Source organism: Eptatretus burgeri, chromosome 9 (assembly GCF_056783735.1).
Source record: "Eptatretus burgeri isolate ZD-2024b chromosome 9, Ebu_testis_v1, whole genome shotgun sequence".
In the NCBI taxonomy this organism is placed as follows: Eukaryota; Metazoa; Chordata; class Myxini; order Myxiniformes; family Myxinidae; genus Eptatretus; species Eptatretus burgeri.
Genome location: NC_140969.1, coordinates 72,305,697 through 72,318,450, shown reverse-complemented (window position 1 = coordinate 72,318,450; position 12,754 = coordinate 72,305,697). Strand labels below are relative to the sequence as shown.

General features: G+C 46.2%; 1 protein-coding gene across 2 annotated transcripts in view; it reads right to left on the bottom strand.

Moving 5' to 3' along the window:
- Window positions 1–6,550: 6,550 nt before the first annotated feature.
- PWWP3A (PWWP domain containing 3A, DNA repair factor) overlaps window positions 6,551–12,754 on the bottom strand; it is a 50,870-nt gene continuing 44,666 nt past the window's right edge. For both annotated transcript variants that reach the window (XM_085895656.1, XM_085895657.1), the window contains exon 12: window positions 6,551–7,304. In XM_085895656.1, the coding sequence (XP_085751782.1) occupies window positions 7,241–7,304 (64 nt within the window). In that variant the 3' untranslated portion in view covers window positions 6,551–7,240. The remainder of the gene's footprint in view (window positions 7,305–12,754) is intronic.

The following is a 12,754-nucleotide window of genomic DNA, read 5'->3' as shown; positions in this document are numbered from 1 at the left end:
ACTTGTGATCAGTGAAAGGGGAGAAGGTAAAAGTCATTTCAAAGTTAATTGATGCAGGGGAATGGATGGAGATGGTCGTAAAACACAAATGAACATGACGGATGCACGGGCTGCCTGCAGGGCAGTCCTTGCAAAACTGGATGGTCCTGGCGCACATGGTGATGGATGGACACAGGGGCAAACGCAAACAAGGGCTAGCAGGCATGGGGTCATGGCAGAGGCAGGCAAACTTGGCAAGGCAATGCAAGCCCATGCAGAACAGGCAGCTGCAGCACAACAGGCCGGCAGGTGAAGCTGGCCGGCCTCTGGTGTGGTTTCATCAGGTCTGGAGGGAGTGCGGTGGTGCCGGCCGCTTTGAAGGCGGGCTCGGACCAAGCCTGTCTCCCCCCACTCTATCGCCTTTGCCTGTCTCTGTCCATACCCACTCCCTTAATTCCCAACCCAACCCCTACGTTCCCTCTAGCATCCTGTCTCGAGGCCCAACAAAGCCTCAGAATGGCCTCCTCAGAGTTCAGCGATCTACCAAGGTGGGTCCAGCGGCCTACAATGAGCGAAGCGATGGATGGTGTGAAGGGGTACATCTCCTAACTACCCTAACATTTATTAACCTCAAACTACCCCGGGGCTTTCCAAAAAACGCCTCACATTTTAAAACTATCAGTTCTAAAAACCATGATTCCCATCGCCCGTGTTGGTGTCAATTATAAATTTGGGCCTTGCCATCAAATTTTCATTCGTGCCCTCGCACAATTTCCTGGCTGGGCAGCGTGGCTCAACTGGCAGGAACTCCCCTCTGCCGAACTATAACCATGGCACCCCCAGTCCTGCAGGCTGCCTCCGAGCCTAACTTCTCCCTACAACGCGGGGGGTTGCCCTCTCTGGCATTGCCCCCCTCCGATGCCCACGTGGCGTGTTGATGCCCCGGGTCCCTTTCCAAGGGTCGCCTGTGCCCACTACACTGCCCCCGTGGCATTCTGGCACTACGGGTCCCGTTTCCGACGGGTCGCCCGTGCCCACTACACTATCCCGGCCCCTCTTGGACCCTTGGCCTACTCTGGCTGACTAGTCCGGTGCCCACTAAACAAAACTCACCTTTCCACAGCCACGCTCCCAGCCGGCCCATGAACTCCTGCAACCCTCCAAACGGGTTTCGTGCCTTCTCTCGACACCAACAAAACGACCTCCTTTTAATAACCCACAAGCTAACATTAAACTGACCCCGGGGTCATTTGGGTGGGAATCACTCCTCCCCCAAAATCAGTCATCGCACCATGCATACCACATTCGCTCCACTCACACACTTGGGCCCACTGTCCCACACACTTTCCATTTCGCAACTCACACCAACACTCTATACTGCCATCCTTCCTAATTAAATCCCCTGACTAACTCGTGCTCCCTCGTCATCCCTTAAAACTCATGCACATTCCATTTACTCTACGTAGCTAAGCTACGTCCCCTCTACACATTTCCATGTCTGTCCATGTCTCCAAAAAAAAATCCAAAAATTCCCATTTCCGAAATCTAAACTGAAATCCCTCTCACGAATCCATTCCATGAGCTCCATGAGGTGCAACCCATGTCCCCATGAAGCCGGTCTAACTAATTCTAACCCATCCCCCTAACTAGTACTTCCTGTGCCCCCTAAACAGGGGGACTTCCACCCCTTGCCTGGGGAATCCTGTTCACCTGAAGCGAGGCTTGCTTTTTTCTCCATGAGCACACCAGCGCGGCAACTCGCAACCTGCGCTCTTTCCCCGTGACGTCATGGCAGCTGTTCGCGTTTCTCGCACCTCGTCCCTTATTGGACGGCACCATCCGGCAGGGATTTCTCTCCTGCCGGATTCCAACCATGCAGCCACGACGTCACCCTGCGCATGCAAAGCAAACCTCGCGTTTCGAGGGGTTCCCCAAGCGAGCACATGTGCTCTGCTCTTCGGAGCTTCACACACACGCTCGCCTGGAAAACCCATCTATTCCAAATTCACAATCCAGCCTAGCTTCTGTCCGTCCCGCGGGATTGGCTAATCCACCGCGTGCGTTTGCGGACTGGGTTTCACCCGCGTAGCCGCGCACGTAGCGGCCTTGTGCGGAGCACAGCATGGACCCCGCGCGCGCTGCCGTGCAAACCCGGCACAGTTCCCAAAATAGCTACGGCCGCTACTCAGCCTTTGTCCACCGTCAGGCGTCGTCGTCGTCTCACTCTCGCGCACAAACTCCCCCGTTCCACGACGCTCACACACCTCGACATGACACTCGGACATGCAGTTGCGTGTTCCCGCATGCCGACCGCCATCTCTCTCACGTACAGTGACCTCACACACGGCCGTTCACTCACGCATGGGGTTTCTTTCACACAATGCGTGCGAGAAAGCACGCATTTCGGTACACTCGCAAACACACATTTCGACACCACACACACCGGAACAACCACGCTGGGGATTTGCGTCACCACAAGGGTTCCCGGGGCCTTCATATCCCCAAGCTTCGTGTGCACCCGTCAATAGCACTCGCCCCCTCTACCTCGCAAAGCTCGACCGGACCCACCTGGTCGAGATCCGCTTCAAGGGGGAATATTCCCTCCCCTCGTTCCTGGAGGAGGCTATCCGGCTGCTTGCACCGGATCTCGAGACATTCCCCGAGCTCCCCCTCATCGTCCTCCTCTACCTCCATGTGTGTGTGCTCGTCTTTCACCCTGTCTATCACCCCGTCTATATCGTGTAGTCTCCCCTCTACCGTTTCTACCTCCCGTGTCTCCGTTATTTCTTTTATCATTTCCGTCGTCTCCACGTGTCTCTTACACGTCTCCAGGATTATTTTGTCCTCCACCGCGGGGCCGACACAATTCACACTCCCCCTCAACTCACTCGCTCCAGCACGTGGCGCCGCCATTTTGTAATCCATCGTCCGCCTCCCCTCTCTCCATGCCTGCCTGTCTGCATTCATCATGTCCACCCTGGCATTCATGCTTTCTACAAATCCCCCATAAACTCCATGCGGCCTCCCATGTTTTGCGCATTCGCCCTCATTTCATTAATATCCTCCATCAATCGTCCCATCACCTCCAACATCTGGTCCGTGCTGGAACCCACACGTGGGGGATGGTCAACCTGCATGGCGCTATCGTCCTGGACCATGGATTCTACATCAAAACAATATTTCTAATCCCTCCTGCGCCTGTTCGCCTTGAACCGCCATCTTGCTTCTCGGAAATAAATTGAAGCTCGTATTTTGGTGGGAATCGAGGGTCACGTTACACACCCCTGATCCGATTCCCGTTAATTTAGTTTGGAGGGGAATGAATATGAATCTCACTCCTCGACACCAGTGTTGTAGATTTCCGCCCGCCGGCGTGCGAACGACCGCGTCTAACCAATAGCGGTCGCTTCACCCACCGAACGGACAATCCAGTCGTGACTTTCTGGAACAACGCCAGAAACCAGTCACAGGTGGGTTTTTAATCCCACCACGGCCCAGTCCGTATTCTACCCGCGCGAAATAGGGTCAATCGCCGAATATCGATATACCTAAGTACCCGCGCAGGTTACCTACCGAGGGACCGTACCTCGGCGAAGGCCTGCTTGGACATGAACCGCTTAAGTGGTCCGTTCCGTTCTGGGATAACTGAGCGGGTATTATTGCCAGACCTCGCCGGACCCGATCACTTTACCGGCTATTTAAAAACCAACTATATTCCGAGTGCAAGATGGGACAGTTCAATGAGGGAATGGACGCAACGAACAGGTTTACATTCACACAAGGACATTTATTATAATAAAGCACGTATGCAATTAAACAAGGCAAAACACATATGCACCTATACAAGCAACAAAAGCACGACAAAAGAACTACAACCATCGACTTATTATGTACAGTCACTTGCACTTAACAGCAGTTCCGACTTATAAGACGGGCCCACGGACACATGCGCGCACGCACGCACGCACGCACGCACGCACGCACGCACGCACGCACGCACGCACGCACACACACACACACACACACACACACACACCCACACACACACACACACACACACACACACACACACACACACACACACACACACACACACACACACACAAGAAATGGTGGCAGAGGCCTTTAATAACCAGCTCCAGCTCGGAGGACAGGTGAGCTGAAACCCAGAACCTATCTTGAACCTCTCCACCTCGTGTGGTCTTCAAGTTGTTCGGACCCGTGCTCCAGCGAGAGCGAGCTGGATCCAATCCCCGAGCCGCGATCCTTCCCGAGCTCCCGCAAATTCTCCCGCGCTTCTCAACACGTGCTGGTGAGACGAGGCGCTGATCCTTCCCGTCGATGCATCGCTTCCCCGAGGAACCACCTCCACGAAGAGAGCGATGAGTCGCACCAAGCCAGGAACCAAAATGGAGAACAAAGACCTCCACGAACCAAGAAGAAGCAGAAGCCACCACTCGCAGCTCGAGCCGAGCGACCGGCTCAACTCTCTTCCAAACAGGGCAGCTTGAAGCAAAAAGCTCTCCCGAACCAGGCCTCAGCCGAAGCTCGCTGAGCCAGCCGAAGCAAAATGCTTCCGAAGGCCTCAACCCCAATGCAAGCCAAGCAAGACCCGACGGTCTCCTGAACGGCTACTCTCTCAACTCCCTTCTCCAACTCTGCACGAACAAAGAAAAGATCTCTTCCTTATCCTCTTCTGCCCTCCCCCCGCTCCTGGCGTGACTCATGTGTCATGCCCTCATGCTCCATCCCTCACTCAGCCACGGGTGGGAGGGAGTTCTTGACATCATGAGTCACGGGACGGCAGGGTGGTTCTTCCTATTCACAGAAGAGGGGGAGGGATGTCTCCATTGTTCGTTCCTCAACTATTAAGTCGATCCGCAGTGCATCTAATCGATTTCTGAACATTTAAACAATGAAAGGTGAGCTATCTAGGGAACAAGCACTTATCAACATAGCTGACCAAAGGAACCTGTATGTTGTGTGCAATCGAATTCCCAAATTCGTAACAATATATATGAATATACATATACATATATATATGAAAATAAATATACATATACATATATATATGAAAATAAATATATATATATGAAAATAAATAAATATATATATATATATATATAAAAATAAATATATATATACATACATATACATACATATATATACACATACATATACATATACATACATATATATATATACATACATATATATATATATATATATATATATATATATATATATATATATATATATATATATATATATATATATATATATATATATATATAAATAAATAGACTGCAGGCTCGCCTTTTACGCGTGCTCTATTTCCACGACTTTGCAATCATGCGCACCTGTCATTTCTACCACTTTTTAATTTACGTTCACAAGTGTTTAGAATTATGCGATTCGAGTGCGTGAGTGATGCTGCGATTTCGATTTTGCACTGAACAGCATGAAAACGTGTTCGCCATCACAGCTGATGCCAGCTCGATTGCCTCACTCTGCCTCGTTTTCCCACTTTCCCATCCCTCAGTTCATTTCCGGAAACCCTCCATCTTTGCTTTGCGTGTTATGTAGCCTTTGCAATCATGATGGGAAAGCATCCATGGTGTAGCAAGATTGGTAGTGTGAGCAAAAGACAGAGAAAGGCCATCACTGTCAAAGTAAAAATGTCATGATTGAAAGCATGACAAAACATCGTCGAAATGGCCAAGACTGTCAGCTTTGATGAGGTGGAAGAGATGCTGGATTCGTACCGAGAGGAGCTCTCAAATGAGGACCTTCTAATGCTGGTGAAGGAACGCCAGGTGGAGGAGTCAGAGGCAGAAAGTGAAGAGGTTGAGCCACTGCGTACTCTCCCTTGGAAGAGAATGATGGAGTCTTTCCACTTCATTGATATGGGTCTCGCCATCTTTGATGAAGATGACCACAACACAGAACGCAGTTCAAGGGTGGCCCAAAATGTCCAAGCTGACCTCAGCTGCGAGAAGTTAATTCAAAAAGAAAAGCAGATGAAGGCAGCTCAGACAACTGTTTTCCTTTTGTCAAAATAAATGAAGGGAAAGAACATCCAAAGGACGATGCCAGTGAGCCCTCAACATCTCACGGTCAAAAAGCTAAACCGCATGTCATACCCTCTCCAAATCAACATAAACACCACCATCTTCGCCAAAGTTATCTGACACAGATAATGCCCTGCTCTATCCTCTTCCCCTCAACCCTTCCAGAAACAAGAAGACACCAGCAGCAGCAGCAGCAGGTAACGTAGTGTTAACATCCCCTTCCTTAAATATTCCTATTTTTCATTGTTCGAATTTATTAAATGCAACAGTATGGAGAAGTGTTTTCAGAATTTTTCATTGTTTATATCTTAAACATTACAATTTAAATAAAAGAAACCACTGTAATAGTAAAAATAAGACAATAAAAATTAGCATTGATGCAGCACTCCCCTGAACCTCCATCTATTCACCATTTCTTATGGGGAAATTGGTTTTAATTTACATGACTCTCTGCAAGAACACAACAATGGCGTAAATCAAGAGGTCCCTGTACACACATCTTGAATATCAACATTTTTTTTATTTTTTTTAATGACAATGCAGCTTGACTTTCATACTTTCTGAATGGTTATGACCATCATCGATTTGGCATTGACCGTTATAAATGACAGCACTAACCATTTAAATGACACACGTTACAATGGCTTTCACTCAAAGGAAATCTGATGAATAATGTGGACATCTTATTGCTTTCCAGTTGACTCGCAACCATTGCAACAATGAAATGCAGGATGTTTATGTGTTATTTACAAAATGAAAAGTTAGGTATTCAGGTAATATTTTTAGCTGCCAAATGTAGATAGAAAAATACGTCATCTGAAATGACAAACCCCGATGCTCCCTGAGAAGACTAAAAGCTCGCCTGATCTCATCTCTCAGCCATCACCGATTTGGCCATTTTCTTCAGACTGTAGCACAAGTCCATCAAGACTTCGAACTTTGAAAAGCAAACCTCGAGTTGGTCATTTACACTCGACAAATGTCAGTGTTCCTCCTAAGTCTCTGATGCAATATCTCCGCTTTGGTTTTGCTGTGTAAACACTGTTTTATTTGTAGGCCGGGAGGGAATTAGCCTTCTCCTAAGATCTAGCGGATTAAATGATAAACACCTGGTAATGCATTGTGGGAGATCATGAGAGTAATATTCGGTTTGTGTTCTCAATGATCCAGGCCTTCCATTCGCTGAGTGTTCATGATGCATGGTGTACACCTTTCAGTTTATCCAGCACATCAAACTTGAATTCTTCATAAAGCCTGAAAAAAAGACAAAACTAAAGTAAAACATGAGAATTTTCTTCTCTCCCACCACCAAATCACCAAACTATTCTCAATGTAATGCCATCAGGATATTGTCAAGTGCTTAAGCATCGAAAATAGTTCGATGAAAATTACAAAGCTACCTTCCATTTTATATTGAACATTTGCTTGCTCAAAATTGGACACACAAAATTATCCCAGAAGGGGAATGACGGTTATTTTCCCCAAAAGGTGGGGTGGAAATGAGGGATTAGGGGGAAGGGGCCATGACCTCCCTTCCTGAAGTGGTAAGGTCATGGGGAGCACAACTTAAGTTAGTCCTTCCTCGGCCCACCTGAGCTTCTGACCACTTACAAAGCTTTTGTCCGCAGCCTGATGGAGTACTGCTCTCCCCTCTGGGCTGGTGCTCCTGCCTCTAACCTTTCTCGGCTTCACGCTGTGGAAACCAAGGCATTTCGGATCATTGGCATCTCCCGCAATGAGGCTGTCTTTGGGCCTCTCACTCTCTCACTGCAGGCTGGTCGATGGTCTTTGTCTTCTACCGTCTCCTCTCCAGCTTTGCCCGCCCCTACTCTCTCTGCGATTTGTCCCCACCATATTTCCGCAGGGCACTCAAGGTCTGCCAACAACCCCCTTTTGGTAAAACTATCAAAATCATGAATCTATGCTCATCTTCACTGTTTCATTGCTCTTTTTTCCAAACTTTGGAATAAACTCCCTCACTCTATTCAATCCCATTCTTCCCTCCAGGTCTTCAAAACAGCTGTTCACCATCACCTCTTATCATCCCCCATCCAAATCCTCGATCTTTTCTACCCCCGATAATCCACCCAAGCCCACCTCCTTCAAATTCCCTGCTTTCCTTCCTGACAGTCCCTGTAATATCCATCTTGTATTCGCCATGTTCCCCATGTTCCCCACCCCATCCCTCTCCCTTCCACAGATCTCCTAATGTGTCTGTTCCCCACTGATTTGTCCTTCCCACTCCCACCCCTCATGTCTCATGCCCCCCCCTTGCTGTGCATTGTGTGTTAGCTCTCACACGAGCCTCGACAAGGTATACAAAAAAACAAACAAAAAATTACAGTATGGTCTGAATGGTTCATGAAAAATTTGGTTTGCATTGGGCCATTGGTTTCTGAGGCTGTTTTTAAATAAATTAACTGAATTTGAGGTGAAACCCCCCTTTTTCAGGCTTTTATGGAGGGCAGATCCAAATGATGCGTGCAACCCCATGAAACCTTACTGTCCTGATGTATCGTACTAAATTTGGTCCGTATCGGTCATATAGTTGGTGAGGGAAATATGTTTTAGTGACTGAAGTATTAGAAGAGGGAGGCCGTGGCCACCTTAGAAGGGAAGATATGGCCAAGGGGAAAACAACTTAAGGTTAGGGCATGGTTGCAATACCACATGGATCATTTGGTTTGGATACGATTGTCAATTTCTAAGACGACTTTTGAATGAAATACCAAGATTTGAAGGAAAACCCTCCTTTAACTCCTGAATAAATGGGTGAATCTAGATGGGGAACACAACTCCATGAGACATTGCTGTCCTGATGCATCGTACCAAATTTGGTTAATATCGGTTGGGTAGTTTGTGAGGACAGGATGTTTTTGTTAAATGTTAATGGACATACGTATGGATGGCCGGACACCGGGACCCATTCTATGAGCTTATTTCAGAGAAATAAAATAAAAATAAATAAATTTTTTAAATCACAATTCAGTAAAGGAGAGATGGTGCAGGAGGAAGTCATTCGGCCCATCATGCCCACGCCACACCAATAACAGATTTAATCAATCCGTTGATATCCCTTCCCTCATGTGCAGCCATTTTTTGGCTGCTACACTGGTACTCATTTTGCCGACCTCAGAAGGATGACAGGCTGAGTCAACCCCCTGGTGTTAATTCAGCAGCCAATGTGGCTTGAACTCAGGACTCTCGGATCCAAAGCCACCACCCTAACCGCTAACACCAGGAATATTAATATATTTTTTCATTGACGACATAGTGACAAGTACAGATCTGACACATAACCAAATGGAAGTGCAGTAAAATGTGCAAAGTGGGGGCAAGGATTCCCAACAAAGAATTCGTCCAAACAACTTAAAGGACATACGGTTAAAAACAAACGAACAATGTAACCAATCGAACCAATGATAGTTGACTTATGCTCACAGATATGAATGACAGGAGAATAAAAATGCTGTTGTTCTTTGACAGCTACAATTATTCCCACCTCATGGGGTTGGCCAGGGAAAAATATTTGGCTCAAGTGTTTTACAACCATCAACTCAACCTGATATTTGACTGACATTGGTAGAGACACGATAGACAGGACAGACAGGCATTAACCAATTGCTTAATCCCACTTTTCACTTTGGATGTGTGGGAGAATTATAGTATCTGGATCTTCACCAAACTCTATTCATTTGTCCTTGTCACACACCTGTCCTGTCCAACTATACCGCTGAGGTTGTTTGCATTGATCAAATTCTCCCGAATAGTACTCGACTGAATCGGGAATTGATTTTTTTATAATTTTTTTCGTTGCCAGAGTTGAACGAAATTTGATACTGCACACCGCAGGAGAATGCTGAACAAGGTGGCCCCAAAATTTTTGCGCTATCGTGTACCGTTTTGGCTGTATTACAGGAACATACATAAAAGATGACAGTTTTAGTAATGTGTAGATTCTCAGCTTTCTTCCTTCCATCACAAGCTTTGTCGCTTTCATTATCGATTAATCTTCTGACCTTCATTGGAAATGACAATAATAATATCCGTCCGTCCATCCATCCATCCATCCATCCATCCATCCATCGGGACCATACTCTGTGCAAAGCGTCGGTGCTGCCTAAGCAGTCTCTTTGGCTATTGGGTACAATACTGGACGGGTCGCAACTCTGACACAGGATACCAGCAAGTTGGCACTCATTTTTGCCGACCTCAGAAAGATGACAGGCAGAGTCAACCCCCCTGGTATTAATTCAACAGCCAAGTGGGATTTCAACTCAGGATCCGAGGAACCAAAGTCCACCACCTTAACCATATAATAATATGTAGTAATAACAAGCCGGTAGGCAGACATGGGTCGTCGATCAAGTCGAATTTAGTCGTTTTTCAGCGATTTCAGCGTTTTTTCATTTAGTCGATCAAGTCGAATTTAGTCGTTTTTCAGCCGTTAAATGCCAACAAAAGCGTCCATAGCAACGGTTCTTTCTCACACATAACTAGGACATACCGTGAACCTACCATACCAGTTTCATGTATATCTGACTCATAGTCTCCGAGATATAATATAACGAACTTCATTTTTTTATTGTTTTCGACCAGGTTTCATTCAAAGTCTATCTTCTCCGACAGTTTTCATAGGATCTGGCTGGAAATTTTTGACAATATGGCTGAATGTACTGCCCACAGTTTCTCGTGGCCCGATTTTTGAAAAAATTAATTTTTTAGGATTTATCAAAAATTTCAAAGTCCCGTTGCTAGGCAACGGTGGTGTCCATAGCAACGGTTCTCATTTGCACACAACTCGGTCATGGTATGAACCTACCAACCAAGTTTCATCAAATCGCCATTATATTAATGGAGCACTGGACCGAACAGAGGGACAGACAGACAAACAAGCCGGTAGGCAGACATGGGTAGTCGCCTACCCAATAGAACCTGATGCGATGGGCCCGTTCGATGGGGAATGACCTGAGGATTAAGCACAAGAAAATTCATGATTCGAGCTTCAAGGGTTAATGCTGCAGATTGTTTTTTCGTTAAAATACCCCCACATTTAGAGGTTTTTCGGCCGTTGCTGGCAATGGAGGGGTCCATAGCAACGGTTCTCTCACACATAACTAGGACATACCATGAACCTACCATACCAGTTTCATGTATATCTAACCCATAGTCTCTGAGATATAACGAACTTCGTTTTTTTATTGTTTTCGACTAGGGTTCATTCAAAGTCTATCTTCTCCGACAGTTTTCATAGGATCCGGCTGGAAAATTTTGACAATATGGCTGAATGTACTGCCCACAGTCGCTCATGGCCCGATTATTGATTTTCGAAAAAATAATTTTTTTATGATTTTTCAAAAATTTCAAAGTCCCGTTGCTAGGCAAAGGTGGTGTCCATAGCAACGGTTCTCATTTGCACACAACTAGGTCATGGTATGAACCTACCAACCAAGTTTCATCGAAATCGCCATTTTAAATCTATCTATAATTCCAGCAATCTCTCTGTGTGTGTGCGTCTGACCACTGTTTCTCGACAACCTCTGGTCCGATCTAATTGAAACTTGCCAGGTATATTGCTGGGGACCTGAGGATGTGCCTTTTCAAGGTTTGATATTAATCGGACAAGTGCTTCGCAAGTTATGGCCATTTATTTACCAAACCAATGGCAAGACACGTTGTTGCGTGGGCATGGCTGATGGTGAAGGGAAGCTCAGCCGCGTTCCCCATTACAGGTTACAACGTACGGGCTTCTGGAGAGTGATGACTTCGTGTATTCTAATAATTTCTCGATTTCTTATGTGCATTTATAGATAAACACAATGGCCCAAGTTATGATCGTTTTCCTATTAGACGGTGTATAAATTTCGGTAAGATCAGAGTGCTGGTATGCTCTGAACCAGGAAGTAAATTTTTTTTGCACGTTTTTTTTTTTCGTGTATTCTAATAATTTCTCGATTTCTTATGCGCATTTATAGATAAACACAATTCCCCAAGTTATGATCGTTTTCATATTAGACGGTGCATAAATTTGGGGAACATCAGAGTTAGCTGGTATGTTCCAAAGCAGGAAGTAAAGTATTTTTTGCACTTTTTTTTTCTCCTCTTTCCTCTTCTCTGTGTTTTTCCTTGCGATGACATTGGGAAAGGCAAAATAAGTTGGCGCTAATTGAATAATTGGCCATTAAGAATAAATTGCGAATAATCGTAACTGCCATATGCGAACTTCCGGACAGTGAGGACTTCACTTCCGGAGAGTGACAATTACTGTATTCTTTCTTTCTCGATTTTCTTAAACCCAATACCCCAATCCAGTCAGTGATGATTACTGTATTCTTTCTCGATTTTTTTTCTTGATTTATCGACTTACTGTATTCTTTCTTTCTCGATTTCTGTACTTTCTCGATTTTATTAAACACAATGCCCCAATCCAATCGTCGTTTACGACAGCGAAGGAACGAAGCTGTGCGTCGTGCACGTGCAATGGAATCTGACGAAGCACGAGCTGCTCGCTTGACACGCAACGCAACGCGCATGACAAGGTGCCGTGCAGCTCAAACGGATGAAGAACGAACTGCTCGCTTGGCAGACAACACTGAACGCGAGGCAAGGCGTCGTGCAGAATAAACTGATGAAGAACGAACTGCTCGCTTGGCAGACAACACTGAACGCGAGGCAAGGCGTTGTGCAGAAGAAACGGATGAAGA